This window comes from Tetrahymena thermophila (genome assembly GCF_000189635.1).
Source record: "Tetrahymena thermophila SB210 genomic scaffold scf_8254654, whole genome shotgun sequence".
Classification (NCBI taxonomy): domain Eukaryota; phylum Ciliophora; class Oligohymenophorea; order Hymenostomatida; family Tetrahymenidae; genus Tetrahymena; species Tetrahymena thermophila.
Genome location: NW_002476422.1, coordinates 208,681 through 231,006, shown reverse-complemented (window position 1 = coordinate 231,006; position 22,326 = coordinate 208,681). Strand labels below are relative to the sequence as shown.

The 22,326-nt window shown below is 23.3% G+C and overlaps 7 protein-coding genes across 7 annotated transcripts; 1 reads left to right on the top strand and 6 right to left on the bottom strand. All coding sequences in view use genetic code 6, as the record gives it.

Annotated features, from left to right (window-relative positions):
- Nucleotides 1-95: 95 nt before the first annotated feature.
- On the bottom strand, nucleotides 96-1,888 carry TTHERM_000513199 (ferric reductase-like transmembrane component family protein; the record flags this gene model as incomplete). The annotated part of the gene is made up of 3 exons (XM_012797467.1): nucleotides 96-927; nucleotides 1,023-1,365; nucleotides 1,441-1,888. 3 exons carry the CDS (start codon nucleotides 1,886-1,888, stop codon nucleotides 96-98), a joined length of 1,623 nt encoding a protein of 540 aa, XP_012652921.1.
- A 2,762-nt stretch (nucleotides 1,889-4,650) lies between these two features.
- Nucleotides 4,651-6,473, bottom strand: TTHERM_000513198 (ferric reductase-like transmembrane component family protein; the record flags this gene model as incomplete). Its single annotated transcript, XM_012797466.1, has 3 exons — nucleotides 4,651-5,482; nucleotides 5,543-5,885; nucleotides 6,029-6,473. The coding sequence occupies 3 exons, from the start codon at nucleotides 6,471-6,473 to the stop codon at nucleotides 4,651-4,653; spliced, it is 1,620 nt and encodes a 539-aa protein (XP_012652920.1).
- A 1,476-nt stretch (nucleotides 6,474-7,949) lies between these two features.
- Nucleotides 7,950-8,203, top strand: TTHERM_000513197 (hypothetical protein; the record flags this gene model as incomplete). The annotated part of the gene is made up of 2 exons (XM_012797465.1): nucleotides 7,950-8,092; nucleotides 8,176-8,203. The coding sequence occupies 2 exons, from the start codon at nucleotides 7,950-7,952 to the stop codon at nucleotides 8,201-8,203; spliced, it is 171 nt and encodes a 56-aa protein (XP_012652919.1).
- Nucleotides 8,204-9,267: 1,064 nt separating this feature from the next.
- Nucleotides 9,268-11,154, bottom strand: TTHERM_00513180 (ferric reductase-like transmembrane component family protein; the record flags this gene model as incomplete). Its single annotated transcript, XM_001015226.2, has 3 exons — nucleotides 9,268-10,099; nucleotides 10,185-10,527; nucleotides 10,710-11,154. 3 exons carry the CDS (start codon nucleotides 11,152-11,154, stop codon nucleotides 9,268-9,270), a joined length of 1,620 nt encoding a protein of 539 aa, XP_001015226.2.
- A 1,725-nt stretch (nucleotides 11,155-12,879) lies between these two features.
- TTHERM_000510212 (ferric reductase-like transmembrane component family protein) lies at nucleotides 12,880-14,036 on the bottom strand (the record flags this gene model as incomplete). Its single annotated transcript, XM_012797464.1, has 3 exons — nucleotides 12,880-13,553; nucleotides 13,607-13,695; nucleotides 13,783-14,036. 3 exons carry the CDS (start codon nucleotides 14,034-14,036, stop codon nucleotides 12,880-12,882), a joined length of 1,017 nt encoding a protein of 338 aa, XP_012652918.1.
- Nucleotides 14,037-15,200: 1,164 nt separating this feature from the next.
- Nucleotides 15,201-17,045, bottom strand: TTHERM_000510201 (ferric reductase-like transmembrane component family protein; the record flags this gene model as incomplete). Its single annotated transcript, XM_012797463.1, has 3 exons — nucleotides 15,201-16,032; nucleotides 16,091-16,433; nucleotides 16,532-17,045. The coding sequence occupies 3 exons, from the start codon at nucleotides 17,043-17,045 to the stop codon at nucleotides 15,201-15,203; spliced, it is 1,689 nt and encodes a 562-aa protein (XP_012652917.1).
- Nucleotides 17,046-18,545: 1,500 nt separating this feature from the next.
- TTHERM_00510191 (ferric reductase-like transmembrane component family protein) lies at nucleotides 18,546-20,337 on the bottom strand (the record flags this gene model as incomplete). The annotated part of the gene is made up of 3 exons (XM_001470724.1): nucleotides 18,546-19,377; nucleotides 19,472-19,814; nucleotides 19,890-20,337. 3 exons carry the CDS (start codon nucleotides 20,335-20,337, stop codon nucleotides 18,546-18,548), a joined length of 1,623 nt encoding a protein of 540 aa, XP_001470774.1.
- Between the last annotated feature and the right edge of the window lie 1,989 nt (nucleotides 20,338-22,326).

Genomic DNA, 22,326 nt, shown 5'->3' with positions numbered 1-22,326 from the left:
TTTCTTGTTGTTATTTTTATTATATTAGTATTAAAATTATAGCTTCTTCATCACAAATAGTCAGAAAATAGTAAGAAGTTTTGATTCTACATTTATCAAAAATCGAAAACTTCTTAATGGCAATCAAATCTGATGCCATCCTTTGACCACTTCATAGAGTTTATCTCAGCAGCATCAATTAATTGTTAAGGTCCACATGTAAGCACACCTACTAAATGATCACCTTTAGCTTTTGCTGAATTAAAGGCAGCTTCAAAATATTTATCAAAATCTGGTCTGCCTTTGGCTAACTCAACTAATTAATGTTATTCTATTTAAGCTTATTTTTCTAGGTCATCAATTTTTTTATCTCCTTTATCAGAATAATGATAGAAATTTTAAAGGATAGTAGCATCATCTTGGTCTAAAAGAGATCTTAAATCATCAGGTTTTAATACGCTCTAAACTATAGCTGAATCTCTACCAGTCCATATAAAGTACAAACTATTTATTGGTCTACCTTATTCAATTTAATGTAAAAGTTCTTTAGCAGTACTAATAATTGGAGTAACTCCAATACCACCGCTAATACAAAGAAAATTTTTATACTTATCTCCTTCTAAGCTAATAGAGTGGTATCCATATGGGCCATCTAAATAGCCCTTAAATATAGTGGGTTTACCTTGCTCTCCAGCAATTTAGTATAATTAAGTAGTCCAATCACCAAGACATTTAACATAAAAGATTATTTCTTCTTCATAAGATGCACTGAAAACAGAGAAAGGGTGCCATTGTAAATAACCAAGCTTAGGAATCATTATGAAATAATATTATCCACCTTTGTATTTATTGTTTTTATTGCTTATTGAAATTTTAGTTATATTTGGTCCTATCCTTTCAAGCTTCATTTCGTTTGATATATTTCTGAGCTAGTACACTGTATATCCTCTATTTATTAAAATTATAAATTAATTAACAAAATTTTAAAATCGAAGTAATTGTTTTTTGTAAACTGTAAGTTTTATTTTAAAAAATAAAAATACCTGTAACAAACATCTAGAGCAAAGTAGCCTAGGGCGAATAAGGCATAAGTTACGCCATGAGCTATACATCCTACAATCATGACTATGATAAGAATCCAGTGCATTTTCATAAATAACTCCCATAGATATCTTCTGATTGGTTTAATAGAGAAGACTATGAATGCAATAAGAGGAACTTAAACAATAAATCCACTAGCTATTGATTTTGAATGAACCCAGTGATTTATGGACATACCTAGAGTGATCCAAGCTAAGAATTAATGCCATAGAAGAGCCCTTTCTAAACTTAATCCAAATAAGTAACTGAGAAAACCATTACGGCATCCGAATACTATTGTCGCAGCTATTGTGTTATAAAAATAATTAGTTAGAAAATAGAATTTTAGATGATAAATTAATATATTAATCTATTAATTACCCATTGTTATTGAAGCCATATTTCCCGAGCTGTTTGTGCTTGTAATTGAAACACAACTTATGCACAAAAAGAAAAGTAACCCACAGAAAATGAAAATATCACCAACTTATAGAGCAAAACAAGAAAAGGAGACTATTCTTCTATTGAAGATAGACTGCCAATATTGGATAATTCTGTAGTGCCAAGAAGCTTGCCAAGCTGAATTACGACTACTTTTATTCTTTTTTTCTTGCTCTAATTCAATAGATTCACAAACCTACATTGACTTTTTCTGATGTTATTTGATATATTCACTCATTTTTATTTTTTGAGATGCTTGTTATATTTAATCAGGGTTTTAACCATTTTCGCCTTTTTCCTATTGAGGTTAATTTTCTAACTACTACAATTCTTATTATTTATCTGGTAAAGAGGTTTTTATATTGTTTGGAAGAGATTAATCTTTCATTTTTATGTTTTGATTTACAGAATCAGAGGGAAGAGGATGAATCGAAAGACTAGGACTCACTTTTTAATATGAAAGTATGTTATTTTATTAAGTTTTTTAGTTTTATTTCTTTTTGCTGTTTGTTAAATTTATTTTATTTAATTTATTATAAGGTTTTGATTATGTAAACTATTTCTAGTATTTATAATAATATTCTTATTTGCACTTTTCCTTTATTTATACAATATGTCTAAAATAGATATTGAATAGAATACGCTTGTTTTCAATTAATTTATGAAATTGAAAATCTTCTTCTATTCCTATTAATTAATTAATTAATTAATTAACTAACTAACTAACTAACTTCATAACCCCAAATATCAAATTTTGATTTCAAAATAAACCTGAAATTTAATGATAAATTTTGATTTATTTTTAAATTCATATTTTTTTAATAAAAATACATGAAATTTAATGAGTTAATTTTTTTTATCCATTAAATATATTCTACTTGATGAACAACAAACAAATTGTGCTAAGTTTTTGAATTTATTTTTTTGCTTAATCTTGAACTAACTGAATTGTCATTATTTAAAATAACAACAAGTTACTTTGTTTAGAAATGAATCAAAATTTTTGATTAAAAATGATAAAATGTAAAGGCCTTGTTAAAATTAATTGTCTATTATAAGTTCTTTTCTATCTTTTTAAATAATTCAGGCATTTTTAATTGAATATTTTGAATTTTAAATTGTTCATTTTAATCAAAATGTATATTAAAATAACTGAAAATATAGTTTTTAATTCAAATAGTTAATATAATTTTTAAAATTTAATCAGAATTCAACAAATAATTTTTAATATTTTAAATTTCTTTAAATTTAAAATTGTCAGATTGAAATAGAGTGAACCTTAAATTTATTATTTTTTGTTACAAATTTTATCCTCGATTTTCTGTAATTCCAATTTTTATTCTAGATGCTGCATTTAAAAATTCTTTTAACCCTTAATCTTACTTTATAAGATTTTCCACTTATTCAAATGTATTCTGCAAGTTAGGTATTTAATTTTAGTTTAGAATTTAGTTGATACATTTTTGTTCCTTTATGAATTTCTTGGTAATATTTTTTTTAAAGTTTAGATATAAATTACTGTGAATATTTAAAAAAAATTCTTTAGAACATCTATAAAAAAAGTAATAAACGCTAATGATAAAACATAAAAAATTTAAGCTTATACTATCAATACAGTAAATATTATAAAAAATAAATTTACTTATAATATTTTATTTTTTTAGCTGAGGTTTAGTATAAAAATAATAAAGTTCCTTTCTTACTTTTATATCGTAATTTTGTTTAATATTAAGATTTGTTCTCGAAGATATTTTTTTTAAAGATTTACATTTAATTAAAAATTTTCAGGCTAAAAATTAAAATTTGACTTTCACCATTATTACTGGTATTAAACTTCAATCTCTTCTGTAAATCAAAATAAATCAAAGATTTAATATTAATATTATCAAGTTAACCATGTTAATTAATTTAGCTAAATATTTTATTTAGCATCTTAACTGCAAAATTATATTTAAAGCAATCATTTAAATTAAACAAATAAATATCTATCTGCTAAAAGCTTTTTTGCTTTAAATGGTGTAATTAAATTCTTTGAAATTATGCATTTTTTTTTAATAAATAAATATTAAAATTCTCATAAAATTAATTCATTATTTAAAATTTTATTTTTGAAATTTTATAATAAAAATTTTCCAAGTAATATTTTACAAAAAATCAAATTATCTGTTTAATTGACTCTTCTATTTAAAGATATATAAATGTGTCTTGCTAAGTTTCTTTGAGTAGAATTTATAAATATATTAAATTAATAGAAAATAGAGAGTCACTGAATAAAAAGGAATATTTTAGTGAAAATGAAAAGTTTTCTAACAACATTATAGAGGAAACTGAGGAATATTTAGAGGATAATCCATCTATATTCAATGCTAAATAAATTATCAAAGATTTATCTTAATGTATCAGAAAGTTTGTTATTAGAACCATTTATGCACTTATTCTTGTGGATATGGAAAATTATAATTTAATTATAGATTTGATGTATATAATGTAGATTATTAATTAAATAAATTATTTAATTTTAATTTTTATTATAAAATATTTATTATATTATGATTTTTTTATTTAATTATGTGCTTTCAGATATTAAATTTTTAATTTATAATATAATATTCTTACTTATTTTAAAATAAAATGTTTATTATTTATTTAATAAGAGAATAATTTCCAAATCCTTTTAGAAAATTATTAAAAGTTTTTGAAAAATTATTGCAATTCAATTTCTTTCTATTATATAGATTTTTATTTCAAGAATTTGTGTGGGATAATAAGGGGATTTATTAAATAAATGATTATTGCAGAAAAAGTATTTATATAATTGTATGATGTAAATTTATGTAGTACTTACTATTCATCCATGTTGAATAAAGAATATAAAACAAAAATTCATAATCTGAAAATAACTTTTTTATGATAAGGTTTCTGAAGTAAGTAAATAATAAAAGTGTGTGCTAGTATAAATGAATATGTCTAAAAAATGATTAAAAAATTTATATTAAATTATTTATTTTATTAATTAATTTATAATAAATTAAGTTGAGGTAGTTTTTTATTTATCAAAAATTAAGCTATCTATCTATCATTTAATATATTCTCATGTTATTGGATAATATAATTATTATATTTTTTTAGGAGTTTGTATTTATTTATTTCTCAAAAGTCAAAAACTTCTTAATGGCAATCAAATCTAATTCCTTATTTTGACCATTTCATTGAATTTATTTCAGCTGTATCAATAAGTTATTGAGGACCACATGTGAGTACAGCGACATGGCTTTCGCCACTTTCTTTAGCTGCATTGTATGCAGATTCAAAATATTTTGTAAATTCTGGCCTTCCTTTAGATAATTAGACTAACTATTATTATTCCTATTATGCCTACTTTTCAATATCTTCAATTTTTTTGTCTCCTTTGTCTGAATAGTGGTAGAAATTTTTTAAGATACTTGAATCGTCTTGGTTTAATAGAGATCTTAATTCGTCTGGTTTTAAGACACTTTCTACGATAGCGGAATCTCTTCCAGTCCAAATAAAATGCAAGCTGTTTACAGGTCTTCCTTTTTCCATTTATTTTAAAATTTCTTTGGCCGTGCTTATAATTGGAGTCACTCCAATACCTCCACTTATACATAAGAAATGCTTATACTTATCACCTTCTATTCCTATAGAATGGTAGCCATAAGGACCATCTAAATAACCTTTTATGATTGTTGGTTTTCCTTGCTCGCCTGCTATTTTATAGAGCTCTCTTGTCCAGTCTCCGAGTGACTTAACATAAAATACAACTTCATCTTCATACGAAGCACTAAATACAGAAAAAGGATGCCATTATAGATAGCTTATTTTAGGAATCATTAAAAAAAAGTATTATCCTCCCTTATAATTGACATTCTTACTTGACATTGAAATTTTTGTTATGTTATTTCCTATTTTTTCTAACTTGATTTATTTCGATACATCACTAAGCTCGTAAATTGTATACATTCTAAATATTTTATTAGGGAAATTATACACATTAATATAAATTAAATAATAAAATAAATACCTATAGCAAACATCAATAATAAAATAGCCAAAAGCAAAAAGCGCAAAACTAACTCCATGAGCTATGCAGCCAAAAATTGATACAATTATTAGAATCCAGTGCATTTTCATAAATAGCTCCCACAAATATCTCCTAACTGGCTTTATGGAGAAAATGATAAAAGCAATTATAGGAAATTAAATAATATATCCACTTAGAAGGCGCTTTGAGTGAAACCAGTGATTTAATGAGGCGACAAGAGTAGCCCATGCTAGGAGTTAATGCCAAATTAATGCTCTTTCTAAGCTCAACCCAAAGAAGTAGCTTAGTAGACCATTGCGACAACCAAACACAATAGTTGCAGCTATTATTAAAGTAAAATAATCATTAATTTTTACAGAAAATTATTAATTAAAATAAAATTATGATAAAAAATTAAACCACTAAAAAATCGATATTCTAAATAAAGAAATAATGAAATAATTAATTAATTATTTAATTAATTACCCATTAAAATTGAAGCCATATTTCCAGAGGATTTTTCTTATTTATCTTCAATACAGACAAAACAACAAAAAGCAACAATAGCAGTGAATATAAAAACATCACCAATTTATAATGCAAAGCAATAAAAGGAAACAATTCTTCTGTTAAATATAGATTGCCAGTATTGTATAAACCTATGGTGCCAAGATGCTTTCCAAGATGACATAATTTTCTTTGGATTTTTTGGTACTGTCTAATGGTTTATTTCTTGATCGTGCTTCTGAGCATAAAATCTTTAGCTTTAGTCATTGAATTGACTTACTTAGTCTTTTTGTTATATTTAAGTTGGTTGGTCCTACATAGATTTATTTCCCAAAGAAAGAGTTTCTAAAGGGATCAATTCATTTTTTTAATTTATAATATATGGACTATCTTACATCTAGGTTTGAATGTTATCTGTTTTCATTCCTATAATTTTATGCTCAGGAGAAATAGGATGAATAGCAAATGGTGAACTCAGTTTTTTTGCAAAAAGAAATTCTTTTTACTTTTTAATTTTGTAATTGATTTTTATTTATTTATATTTTAACTGAGTTATTCAACTTTGATTTAAAAGCATTAACTTATCTTACCTGAATTTTCTTTTTTGTCATTTATGTTTTACTTACTTACTGATTAGTTTTTAAATCATATTAAATTTTTTGAATTTTAAAATTTAAATAGATTTAATCATCAAAAGCCAGCTCTAATTATATAAAACAATTAATAATTTACCTGAATCATATTTTATTCTTTAATTACAAAAAAGAAACGAGGTATAAATTATTTATTTTTTTATAGATTACTAGGAATCAATAAGAAAATTAGTTTAACATAACAGTCAAACAAAAAAATTTTATTAAGAATCAAAAAAAAACTTTTGAGTTTAGGTAGATTGTTTTATTTTTTTATAAAAAAGTAAATGATTTTTTTTCCTATTCTTTGGTGGTTAACTGCAAAGAAAAGCTAAAATATGTATTATAAGTGATTTAAAAGTTTTCTTTTTAATTTTTTAATTTTTTTGATAATTAGCTTAAGAATATCATTAATTTGCATTATAAATAATTAGAAATGTTCTATTTAATTAATCCTACTTCATTTATTAGGAATTAAACATCTTCCGTTATTAAATTTACCAGAAAAAATAAATATAAAAATATTATTGTTTTTTATTTTAGAGTAATAAATTATTAATATATAATTTATATTATTTAGATGTTAACAACCATGATGAAATATTTGATAAATTTCTTTGTTGATTGTTATTTTTTTATCATAAACAAACAAATTTACATAAAATTTTTCTAATATTTAAACTAAAAAAAAAGAATAATTTTTTCACTCTCATTAATAATTGCATATTTTGTTTTTAATTGATATTTTATTAAATTAATAAAAGTTGTTGTCTATAATATATTAAAATAATAATTTAAGATATCAATAAATTAAAAAAAATCATTCATAAATTTTATAGAAAATTCAAAACAAAAATATAAAAGATTTTATATAAAAATAAGATAGTTATTAAAGTGTAAATGTTACTAATATGTTAAATTAATTAAAATTAATTTATTGAAGCTATGGGAGATGAAGATTTCTCTTATTAAAAAATTGATGAGATTTTTTGCAAAAGGTAGAGATAGATATCCTGGAAGATTCCTATTTTATTGGTAGATCAATAGCAGACTCAACCCAAGCAAATTTTTTCAAAATGATTAAATGATCTTAGAAAATCTATTTTATTCTATTTAGGATATTCTAATGAGTTTGTTTTATCTACATTGCAAAGAATATTGACTGAGCATTTAGTTTTGAGCAGAGTATCTAATAGATTTTCAGATAATTTAACAGAATTTGATAAGCAATAAAGGCTATTAAAATCTGTTGAAAAGATTTAAGGTAAATGGAAGCTGAGGAACGTTATTGCTCTAAATTAAAGCTGGTTTTTTTGGAGATAAATTCAAAATACAGGCTCAAACTTTTTGTGGTAATAAAAGATTAACATCCAAACTTAAATATTAAAGGATTAAAAGAAGATGATATATTGTATCTTTTTCAACTAACAATATGGATTATTATTACTTAGGTTAAAAACGTTAAAACTTTAAAGTATTAATCTTATTTAAAAGATTGCTTAGAGCGTAATACAATAAATGAATTAAAAAATCAGAGACATTAAACAGGTATATAGAGGTTATCATGAAAATTTTCGAACTAAAAAGTTAAATCATATATTCTAGATAATGGCTTTGTTTTTATGCCATAGCCTCCCTACTCTCCTGATTTGGTTCCAGTAGACTTTTGATCATTTAGCCATATAAAAAATAAATTTGATATTCTAGATAATAAATCAGGATTATTTGATTATTTAACTAAAAAGAGGAAATAGACACAAAGAATTTAGCTTTGTATAAATTATTATGGAGAATATTTTGAACACATAAACACATTGTATATTTACTTTTTAAATATTGTTTCATGTCAAAAATAATATTTATACATGATTTTTATTATTATCAATTTTCAACAAAAATTAATTTACTATTTTATTCAATTCTTTAAAATTAAAATTAAAAATATACTATTTGATAGGTAAAAAACCATTGTATAAATTATAAAATTTATTAATATGAATAAGATTTAAATGTTTTAAAATTTTTGATGACAAAATTTCAGGTGTTGTTTAAAAATGGTAAAAATAGGTGCCATTTAAATTAACTAAAAAGCAGTACCTTTTGAAGATATTAAGATTAGGTGTCGCTTTGAATGAATAGGTGAAAGTGTTGTTTAAATATATTTTGACCAAATTTTGTTACAGTATGTAATAGAATTAATAATTTTTCATAAAATTAGGATAATTTATATTACAAGTATTAGAGATAAATTAACTAAATAATATAAAACAAAATAAGTTATTCTATAAAAAATAATAGGTAAAATTAAGATTCTATTTAATAAATAAAATAATATAAATTTATTAGATTACAATTTTATTGACATTAAGATAAATTAAGTCATACAAAATACATTAATTAATTATTCTTTTTATCATCTTAAAATGAAATATTCCTTTTTTCAATTAATAATTTAAATTCTAAATAATTAGTTTATGTTATTTTTATTAATAATCCTAATTTATTAAAGGAATTTGTGTAATTTAAGTTAAGTTAAATTATTCAAAATTATTTTATATTTTTAGTAGTTAGATAAAAACTTTTCTTTCAGAAATTAAAAACTTCTTAATGGCAATCAAACCTAATTCCTTCTTTCGACCATTTCATAGAATTAATCTCTACTGTATCAATTAACTATTAAGGACCACATGTGAGCACTCCGACTAACTTATGACCACTCTATTTTGCTGCTTAAAAGGCCACTTCAAAATATTTGTTAAAGTCTGGTCTTCCTTTATCCAGTTCAACCATTTTTTCTTAGCAATTTTATACTTCACTCTATAATTGATCTATTTTTTTATCGCCCTTATCTGAATAGTGATAGAACGTTTTTAAGATATTGCTATCATCTTGGTTTAATAAATTTTTTAATTCCCCTGGCTTGATCACACTTTAAACAATAGCAGAGTCTCTGCCTGTCCAAATAAAATGAAGATTACTGATAGGTCTTCCTTAATCCATTTAATGAAGGATTTCTTTAGCTGTGCTAATAATAGGTGTAACACCTATTCCACCACTTATACATAGAAAATTTTTGTATTTGTCTCCTTCAATGCTGATTGAATGATATCCATAAGGGCCATCAACATATCCTTTAATTACAGTAGGCTTTCCTTAGTCTCCAGCTATCCTATAAAGTTCGCTTGTCCAATCTCCAAGACTTTTAACATAAATAACTATATATTCTTCATAGGAAGCACTAAAAACTGAGAAAGGATGCCATTAGAAATAACTTATCTTGGGAATCATTAAAAAGAAATATTAGCCACCTTTATAATTTGAATTTTCTTTTTTCAAAGTAATTTTTGTGATATTTGATCCCACTTTTTCTAGATTCATGTGTTGTGACATATTTATATGTTTACAAACTGTATAAAGTCTTCAATTAATAAAAAATAATTATAAATAATAAATTAAGTAAATAGTTTGATAAACAAAATGACAAAAATCTTTATATTAGTTACCTATAACCTAAATCTAGAACAAAATATCCAAGTCCAAATAATGTAAAAGTAACGCTATGAGCCACACACCCAACTGTTAGAGCTATAATGAGGAGCCAATGCATTTTCATGAAAAACTCCCATAAATATCTCCTAACTGGTTTGATTGAAAATGCGAGTAATCCAATAAGAGGAAATTCTACTAAATATCCACTAAATAGTGAATCCGAATTAAACCAATGATTAAAGGACATTCCAAGCGTTATCCAAGCATGGAATTAATGCCAGAGAACAGCTTTCTCTAAACTCAGCCCAAATAGGTAGCTTAATAAACCATTTCTGCATCCAAAAATTACTGTTGCAGCTGTGATTTAAATTTATAAAATAATCAAATTAATTTTTTTAAAATAATTGGTTATCTCTATATATTATTCTAACATTTAAGGTATTAAATGGAAGTAAAATTTAATTATTTTGATGATATTCACATTTAAGCAAATTTCAATTAAAATTAATCGATAATTAATTATCAAAGTAAAAAATTACCCATTACAATAGAAGCCATATCTCCTGAAGAAGCAGTATCTGTCATGTCAACACAAACAATCGCTAATAATGCAGATATTAGAGAGAAAATCACGACATCTCCAACTTACAATGCAAAGCAAGAAAAAGAAATTATTCTCCTGTTGAAAAGGGTTTACCAGAATTAAATAAATTTATGTTGCCATTATGTTTTCCATAGAGGCTGATTTAGTGGCACTTTTTTTGCAGGATTTAGAATACTCTATTAACTATCATCTTTATTAGAAGTCTAATCTTTATTTTGTTGTTACTTAAATTAGCTAATATGTGTCTTTTTTTTGGATTACTAATCGAAATTTTGAGAGTTTTTATCAATATTTGAGGTATTATCTAATGTTTGTAACTCATCTAATTACATCTATGGACAATCTTCTCTTTTTTGTACAGGTGAATCAAAATTTATCATTCTTGAGCTTTGTTATGAATGAGAATCTGGATAAATTTTCTAAGGAATACTCAAAATATTATGTTAATTGTTTTAAAAATTAATATTTGTATGAATTAGCTAAAGTGATCTCGGTTTTAATATTTGAAATAGTATAGATAAATTATTTTCAATAAAATAACAAACAAAGACTTTTTTAATTACAAAGAATAAATTGAACAAGATTCAAGCAACATATAAAAATATGTGGTAGCAAATAAATAAACATTTTAAACATAATTTAAATAAATAGCCTTAAAAATAAACAAATTTTACTGTAGCAATCAAACTATGGCTAATATATTTTTAAATTTTTTTATTTGGGTATATTGCTTGAAAATAAATAACAAACATATATTATCTTTATTAAATTATTTATTAAAAAAAATATTTCTTTTTGCTCAATGCTACTATAAGATAACATTCTAACAAACTATTTCTCTACTTCGTATATGTTTATCTTAAAGAATTTGAATTTTTAAGAATGCTAAAAAACCATTAAAGCTAAATTTAAAAAGTATTTTATAAATAATAAAAGATAAAACAAATTCTGAAATACTTAAGATCTTTTATTAATTATGTTTTTAAAACTAAGTATTTTTATATGATAATGTTATAAGAGATATGAATAAAGATTGAATTTTGCATCACATAATAAGGATACTATTAAATTTAGAAATATCCTTAAAATTAAAATGAGTTTTATGATAGTAATCTAAACATTTACATACTATGATTATTTTATTTAAGTAAATATGTTTTTAATGTATTAAAGTAGTTAGTTAGTTAGTTGTTTAATTATTTGAATTGATTTTGTCTACTATTGAGATAATTTTAAGAAGTTATTAATCAATTAAATTTGGTGCTTAAAATAAAATTTTTTATCAAATTATAAAGTTTCTTTGATTAAAAAAATTCACAAAGTTAAATAATAAATTTTTTGTAATTTTATTGAAATTAAATCATTATGATAGAATTTTTCTAGAAATTGGATTATATTTAATTACTATGATTTCATTTAATTTCAGGTTCTTTTTAAAATAATAAATAGATTTTATCAATAATTTTTAAAATTTAAACGTTTTGTTAGTAAACAACAGTGCTTAAGACTTATTATGTAAAAGTTTTCTTAAAATATGCGATTATTCAAAAAATATGACTATAAATCTTATATTATTTTTTCTAAACTTATTAAATATTTTGATGCTTATGTGAACTACCAAAATAAGCAAATATAAACATATTAAGATATTTATAAAAAAAATATAGGAAATATTTGACAATTAATAAAAATAGTTAGTACTAACTTTTCTGAATGTAAGGAGCAATTTGTTATTTAAATTTTCCTTCTTAATAGTCATAAAACAAATTATTTAATACACAACTTTTTTAAAGAGAAAAGATGAAAAATCAACAAGAGACTCTTACTTATTTAATCACTTTTTATCAAATTTATGTATGTGTGTTTTATTTAACTAAGTTTATAGCTACTGCTGAAGAAATAAGTAATATTTTGAATTTATTGAGATTATCATTCAAATTTTGCGAGAAATAGATTTCTTAAATAAAGAATGTCTAGTTTTATTCAATTGAAAAGGTAAAATTGAAAAAAATAAAATTTCTCATTAAATGTTGAGCATTAATTGTATGAAAAAAAAATTAATTTATATTAGATTTGATTGACATTATGTCTTTCTTAATGTCTATTCACAATTCAAACACTTCTTGGTGTATGTCAAATCTAATCCCATCTTTTGAGTTTTTTGATGCATGATTTTCAACTTCAAAAATTAATGATTAAGGACCGCAAACCAAAACTGCAACAAGATTGGTTTAATTTTATTTAGCAATTTTATGCATGTTTTCAAAATATGCAGAAAAATCAGGTCTTCCCAGGATGTACTTGATATTTCCTTAGTTTTATTTTTATTTAATCACATTTGATACTTTACTGTTCGTGAAATGCAAGTAGCTTCTTAATGTGATTTTATTATCTTCGACTTCAAGCTACTTGAGTTATGTTTGATCTAAAATGTTTTCAATTACAGATTTATCCCTTCCTACCCAGATAAAATGAATATTTTAAACTAATCTTCCTTCACGCACTTAAAAATTCAATTATTTAACAAGACTAAAAATTGGAGTTATTCCAATACCTCCACTAATGCATAAAAAATGTTAATACTTATCTCTATCTAAACTAATGGAGTATGATCCATAAGGGCCATCAATATAACCTCTAACATTAACAGGCTTACCCTATTTTCCAGCTAATTAGAAAAGGGCTTCAGTCCAATCTCCAGACTATTTTACATAAAATACAAGCTATTCTTCATGGGGAGCACTAAATGCTGAAAAAGGATGCCACAAAAAGAGCTCATCTTTGGAATCATAATAAAAAAATACTAACCTCCTTTAAAAGTAATATTTTAACGATGCATAGATATCTTTACAACACTATCTCCAACTCTCTCTATTTCAATACTTGCAGATAAATAGCTATATTTCTTTATTGTATAAATTCTATTTCATAAAATTTATATAATTAAAATTTGTATGTTAAAAAATTAAAATCATTCATTTATATTTGATAAGAAAAATCAGGTTTACCTGCATATAACATCAAGAGCAAAGTATCCTATAGTTAAAATTCCAGCCCCAACTTCATGAATGATGCAACTAACAAGCATACAACAAATTAGCAACCAATGTAGCTTCATAAAAAACTCCCAAAATTTCCTTCTTATTGGCTCTATCGAAAAGATCACAAAAGTAGTTAATACTCCACCAATCATATAACCACTCACTATTCCTCTAGCATGGTACCAATGGTTAGCAGAGAGCCCTAAAGTGACCCAAGCCATAAATTTATGCCAGAAAATAGCTCGTTCAAAACTTAATCCAAAAATATAGCTTATTAATCCATTTCTGCACCCAAAGACAATAGTTATTCCTTTATTAAATATCAAAAATAATTAATCAATACCTTTAAAAAAAGGTAATTAATTCTACTAAGAGTTGATGGAAATAAAAAATACAAAATACCAAAATCCTGAAAATTAAATGAATTCTTAAATTAAATATTTTTTTATTTATATTTATGATTCTATTTCTTTTTGATTAAATATTTTTAATTACCTAACATAAATTGAGTTTATTCACCTGAGTTTTTTTCTTTCCTACAAAAAAGACATGACAAAACCAAATATCCTACTATTGAGATAAAAAATAAAATATCTCCTACTTGTATTGTAAATTTATAGAAATTCAATATCCTTCTATTGAAAATCGACTGCCAAATCTCTATGAATCTTATTAAATAGTTTTTATGCCAATATTCAAAACTTAATTTTAAATCTTCAATATATATATTCCCTGCATTCCTCTTAACAGCATTGCATTTATCATGCTAACTCTCCTATTTTTGATTATCTCTAAAATTTAAATGGCTTTTTAGCTCAATAGTTAAAGAATCATCACTCATTTTTACCTTCAAAGATCTACAATTACTAAACTTAATTTAATTTTGGATAAATTAATTATAAGAAAGTCTTTATTTCCTTTTCAAAAACAAACTTTAATTTTTCTATCTGAAAAACTAAATTCCTTTTACATTATTTTTAAACAAATTACTTGTTTTTTATCCACAATTAAAAAAACAGAGACTAATCAATTTTAAAATCGCAAATTGGCTTTATTTTTATTACTTTTTTAATCATTTAAATTTACATAATTGTATTTCTCAAAAAATTCCATTTTAATTTTTTTGTACACCAAAATTCATTTACATAAAAATCTCTCTAAGCTGTAGTTGCAAATTGATAAAAAATAAGCTCTTGCTTTGTTTGTTCTCTTAATTTTGTATAAAATGCAATTTTTTTATGAAAATCATTGAAAAATGAACTTGTTTCTTTCATATTAAATATTTTGCTTAATTAATCAGCAATGAAACAAAGTTAAAGACATAAAATATAAAGTTTTACAATTTATTTAAATAATTTAGGGTTATATAAAAAAAATACAAGTTTTCAAAAATTAAACACCTCTTGATGTACATCGAACCTTATTCCATCTGTTGAATATTTCATTGCCTATATTTCAACTAAATCAATTAATTCTTAAGGACCACAAACAAGTACAGCTACTAAGGAATGCCCAGATTTTAAACAACATCTATATGCGTTATCAAAATATTTATCAAAATTAGGTCTTCCTTTTGTAAGTTCTACTATTTATTATTTATTCTTTTAAGCTTGCTTTTCAATATCAGTAATTCTTTTATCTCCTTCAGCTGAATAATGATAAAAAGTCTGCAATATATTTGCTTCTTCTTGATGTAATAGAGACTTTAGGTCTCCAGGCTCGAAAACTCCTTCAACTAATGCGGAATCTCTGCCAGTCCAAATAAAATGTAAATTCTTCACTGGTCTACCATAATCTATTTCTGCTAATAATTCTTTCGCTGTACTTATGATGGGAGTTACTCCAATTCCTCCACTTATCATTAAGAAATTTTAATATTTATCACCTTCAATGCTAATTGAATGAGATCCGTATGGACCATCTATATACGCCCTATAGCTGGTAGGTTATCCTGGTTTTCCAGCGATATCATATAAATCGCCTGTCCAATTTCCAAGGCTTTTTACATAGAATACCATCTCCTCTTCATATGATGCACTAAAAACGGAAAATGGATGCCATTAGAAATAACTAAGATGAGGAATCATGATGAAAAAATACTATCCTCCTTTAAAATAACAATCTTCATTGGTCATACTTAATCTTGTTATATTATTACCTACTCTTTCTAAAGTCATGTATCTAGACATTTCCCGATACTTACAAACATTGTATATTCTAATTCATAAAATGCAATTATATTTTTAAAGTAAAAAGTTTAAATCAATTTAAATACCTAAAGCATATATCTAAGAAGAAATATCCACATGCTATTACCCCTAAGGTAACTCTATGTAAGATACAACCAACAACTAAGACTATAATTAATATCCAATGCATTCTCATAAAAAACTCCCATAAGTATCTTCTAATGGGTTGTATTGAGAATGCAACTAATCCAAAAATAGGTGCAATTGCTAAATAACCGCTCATGATTTCTTTTGAATGCATCCAATGATTTATCGAAAGAGCTAAAGTTCCCCAAGCAAACATTTAATGCCATAAAAGTGCTCTTTCTAAGCTTAAGCTAAAAATAAAGCTTAATAAACCGTTTCTACATCCAAATATAATTGTTAGTGCTAATTAAATATAAATTTTTATTTAAATTTATCTCATTCGTTCTTTTAAATTATCAATTCAAAAAAACCTTTGAAAAATAAGTGTAAATTTAAATTACTTAGCATCATTTAAGCAACATTGCCTGAAGATTATGTATCTATTTCTTCGAAAAAGCTAAACACTATGTAGGCTGCTGTTAAAGAAAAAATAATGACATCTCCAACTTGTAAAGCAAAGCAAGAAAATGAATATATTCTTCTATTCATAACAGCTTACCATTTTTGAATAATTTTTCGATAGCAAGAAATTTTCCATTCAGGTCTCGCTCTACGCTTCTAAGGAGAGGGGTTATTTTAGTTTTATTATTTTTAATTTGGCTAATTTTATTGCTGAATTTATTTCTATTAATTTTAAGGTTGCTTTTACTCTACTTTTTATGTTTGTTGGGAGTTAGATGGCCTCTTTGTAGGATTAGATTGATTTGATTTATATATCATAGAAGGAGTTGGAGACTAAGAAGCTGATATAGCTGTTTTATCATTATCCGTCTTACACTTTAACCTATTGTTTGAACTATCTAAGTAATTATTCATTTTTTATTTTTATCTATTTTAGTTTGAAGAATTTCTCATTATTCTCTTTTTTTATATTTAAAGAAAGAAAGGACTTAAAATGGTTGTTTTTGTTAGAATTTATTTTTTGTTTTTTTATGTATTTTTTAATTAGTTAATTTGCTGTTCAAATTATTGCCTAAAATAAACTTTTTACTTTTAATGTTCTTTGATTAATAGTCAAAATAGATTAAATGTGATTTTATTTTTAAATTAAATGTTATTTTATTTTTAACATTGACTCCTATGAAAAATTTTCTAACAACATTTTCACCTGTTTTTTAATACCTGTTTTAAAATTTAAAATAAATTATTTTTTATGTTTCCAATTTTAATGGCCGACATTTTAAATTTATGTCAGAATTAATAAAATTAAAGCTTTTTTTTCAGCTACATTTTGAATTTAAATTAATCAGATTCTTATGGTTTGTTTAAAATACATTCTTTTGAAAGATATTTTAAAAATTGTTATAATTTGATGTTGCAAAAAATGTTTTTAATAGAAACTTAATTACAATCTATTGATGACTCAAAAAAAATTTTTATTTCTTTTGAAACTAAAAAAAATTATATTATTATATTTCTAGTTGATTAAAATTATTTTTGTTGCAAAATTGTAAAAATAAAATAATTTAACAAGAATAAATATTGAAAAAAATATTTTTTAGATTAATTAATAATTTGCAAACACTTGCTTAATTTATTTGTAATAGTGAAACAATATTTAATGTAAAATATCAAATATAATATTAAAAATTTTAATTACTCATCTGCATTAAATAATAATTTTATTTAATTTTTTTTTTTTAAATTTAAAAATAGTATGAAAATTTAAAATTAGCAGAACATTTCTAGAATAAAATTATTAATAATGCTTACACATAAAAATCTAGTTTCACGTAAAAATTAATTCTAAATTTATTATATATAAATTTAACAAGTAAATTTTTATTAAATAGATTCTAAATTTCATGTTATGATTAATAGTAAGAATCAAATATAATATATGCAAAATCATTACTTTCAAAGTAAAGCTGTTAAAATATTTTTTTGATAATAATAAGAAAAATTATATTTATAAATTTTCAACTTCTAATTCATTAATTAAGATTATATTTTGTTACTAAAATATATAGAGAAAAGGAGTAAATCAAAAGTATCAGTAAAAAATAATCAGAAAACTCTAAATTTAAAACTACAAATTACTCAATTTTTAATAAAAAAATATTATTTTTGATTTAAAAAGGTACAAAGAAGAAATTCAATCAATTTAGGGTTAAAATTGACAATTTACATAGTGAATTATATAGACAAATAAATTACTTAATAATATAATATATAATATTTATTTTTTTATAGTTTTATATTTATAAATTGAATAATTAATCAAGGTTTATTTTTCTGTTAATCTAGTTAGTATTTATTAATGGTTTCTTTTTGTTATTTTTATTATATTAGTATTAAAATTATAGCTTCTTCGTCACAAATAGTCAGAAAATAGTAGTTTTAATTCTACATTCATCAAAAATCGAAAACTTCTTAATGGCAATCAAATCTGATGCCATCCTTTGACCACTTCATAGAGTTTATCTCAGCAGCATCAATTAATTGCTAAGGTCCACATGTAAGCACACCTACTAAATGATCACCTTTAGCTTTTGCTGAATTAAAGGCAGCTTCAAAATATTTATTAAAATCTGGTCTGCCTTTGGCTAACACAACTAATTAATGCTATTCTATTTAAGCTTATTTTTCTAGGTCATCAATTTTTTTATCTCCTTTATCAGAATAATGATAGAAATTTTAAAGGATAGTAGCATCATCTTGGTTTAATAGAGATCTTAAATCATCAGGTTTTAATACACTCTAAACTATCGCTGAATCTCTACCAGTCCATATAAAGTACAAACTATTTATTGGTCTTCCTTATTCAATTTAATGTAAAAGCTCTTTAGCAGTACTAATGATTGGAGTAACTCCAATACCACCACTTATACAAAGAAAATTTTTATACTTATCTCCTTCTATGCTAATAGAATGGTATCCATATGGGCCATCTAAATAGCCCTTAAATATAGTGGGTTTACCTTACTCTCCAGCAATTTAGTACAATTGAGTAGTCCAATCACCAAGGCATTTTACATAAAAGACTATTTCTTCTTCATAAGATGCACTGAAAACAGAGAAAGGGTGCCATTGTAAATAACCAAGCTTAGGAATCATTATGAAATAATACTATCCTCCTTTGTATTTATTATTTTTATTGCTTATTGAAATTTTAGTTATATTTGTTCCTATCCTTTCAAGTTTCATTTAGTTTGATATATTTCTGAGCTAGTACACTGTATATCCTCTGTTTATTAAAATATAAATTAATTAACAAAATTTTAAAATCGAAGTAATTGTTTGTTGTAAACTGTAAGTTTTATATTAAATAATAAAAATACCTGTAAACAACATCCAGAGCAAAGTAGCCTAGGGCGAATAAGGCATAGGTTACGCCATGAGCTATGCATCCTACAATCATGACTATGATAAGAATCCAGTGCATTTTCATAAATAACTCCCATAGATATCTTCTGATTGGTTTAATAGAGAAAACTATGAATGCCATAAGAGGAACTTAAACAATAAATCCACTAGCTATTGATTTTGAATGAACCCAGTGATTTATGGACATACCTAGTGTGATCCAAGCTAAGAATTAATGCCATAGAAGAGCCCTTTCTAAACTTAATCCAAATAAGTAGCTGAGAAAACCATTACGGCATCCGAAAACTATTGTCGCAGCTATTGTGTTATAAAAATAATTAGTTAGAATATAGAATTTTAAATGATAAATTAATATATTAATCAATTAGTTACCCATTGTTATTGAAGCCATATTTCCAGAGCTTTTTGACTTTTTGATTGAAACACAACTGATACACAAAAAGCAAAGTAACCCACAGAAAATAAAAACATCACCAACTTATAGAGCAAAACAAGAAAATGAGACTATTCTTCTATTGAAGATAGACTGCCAATATTGGATAATTCTGTAATGCCAAGAAGCTTGCCAAGCTGAATTACGACAACTTTTATTCTTTTTTTCTTGCTCTAATTCAATAGATTCGCAAACCTACATTGACTTTTTCTGATGTTATTTGATATATTCGCTCATTTTTATTTTTTGAGATTCTTGTTATATTTAATCAGGATTTTAACCATTTTCGCCTTTTTCCTATTGAGGTTAGTTTTCTAACTGCTCCAATTCTTATTATTTATCTGGTAAAGAGGCTTTTATATTGTTTGGAAGAGATTGATCTTTCATGTTTATGTTTTGATTTAGAGAATCAGAAGGAAGAGGATGAATTGAAAGACTAGGACTCACTTTTTAAAAAGAAATTATGTTATTTTATTAGGTTTTTTAGTTTTATTTCTTTTTGCTGTTTGTTAAATTTATTTTATTTAATTTATTATAAGGTTTTGATTGTGTAAACTATTTCTAGTATTTATAATAATATTCTTGTTTGCACTCTTCCTTTATTTATTCAATAAGCCTAAAATAGATATTGAATAGAATACGCTTGTTTTCAATTAATTTATGAAATTAAAAATCTTCTTCTATTCCTTTTAATTAATTAATTAACTAACTACATAATCACAAATATCAAATTTTGATTTCAAAATAAACCTGAAATTTAATGATTAGTTTTTAATTTATTTTTAAATTCATATTTTTTTAATAAAAATACATGATATTTAATAAGTTAATTTTTTTTTCCATTAAATATATTCTACTTGATGAACAAAAAACAAATTGTTCTAAGTTTTTGAAATTATTTTTTTGCTCAAGATTGAAATAACTAAATTATCATTATTTAAAGTAACAACAAGTTACTTTGCTTTAAAAATAATCAAAATTTTTGATTAAAAATGATAAAATGCAAAGCCTTGTTAAAATTAATTGTCTTTAACAAGTTCTTTTCTATCATTTTATTTAATTCAGGCATTTTTAATTGAATATTTTGAATTTTAAATTGTTCATTTTAATCAAAATGTATATTAAAATAACTGAAAATATAGTTTTTAATTCAAATGGTTAATATAATTTTTAAAATTTAATCAGAATTCAACAAATAATTTTTAATATTTTAAATTTCTTTAAATTTAAAATTGTCAGATTGAAATAGAATGAATCTTAAATTTATTATTATTTGTTACAAATTTTATCCTGGATTTTCTGAAATTCCAATTTTTATTCGAGATGCTGCATTTAAAAATTCTTTTAGTCATTAATCTTACTTTATAAGATTTTCCACTTATTCAAATGTATTCTACAAGCCAGGTATTTAATTTTAGTTTAGAATTTAGTTGATACATTTTTTTTCCTTTATGAATTTCTTGGTATTATTTTTTTAAAAGTTTAGATATAAATTACTGTGAATATTTAAAAAGAATTCTTTAGAACATCTATAAAAAAAGTAATAAACTCTAATGATCAAACTTAAAAAATTTAAGCTTTTACTATCAATTCAGTAAATATTATAAAAAATCATTTTACTTATCATATTTAGCTGAGGTTTAGTATAAAAATAATAAAGTCCCTTTCTTACTTTTATATCAGACTTTTTTTAAGATTAAGATTTTTTCTCGAAGATACTTTTTTTAAAGATTTACAGTTAATTAAAAATTTTCAGGCTAAAAATTAAAATTTGACTTTCACCATTATTACTGGTATTAAACTTCAATATCATCAGTAAATCAAAATAAATCAAAGGTTTACAATTAAAATTATCAAATTAACCTTGTTAATTAATTTAGCTAAATATTTTTTTAAACATTTTAAATGCAAAACTATATTCAAAGCACTCATCTAAATTAAACAAATTAATATCTATCTGTTCAAAGTTTTTTTGCTTTTAAAGGTGTACTTAAATTCTATTGAAATTATTTATGTATTTTTATTTAATAAATATATATTAAAACTCATATAAAAATTAATTCATTATTTAAAATTTTATTTTTTAAATATTATTATTAAAATTTTCCTTGTAATATTTTACAAAAATAAAATTAGCTTTTTAATTGACTAGAATTATAGTTGATTAACATGAATAATAAAGGATTATTTTTATATAAATTTAAAGAATGATTTTACAATTCAGACTAATCAAACAGAAAATTTAAAATATTAAAGAAAATAACTATTAATTACTTTTATTATAAAAATATTTTGATTTATTTACTGAAAATAAATTTTAAAATAATCTTAAATCCTACTAATTTTCTTATAACGAATTTGTATATATAAGTATAA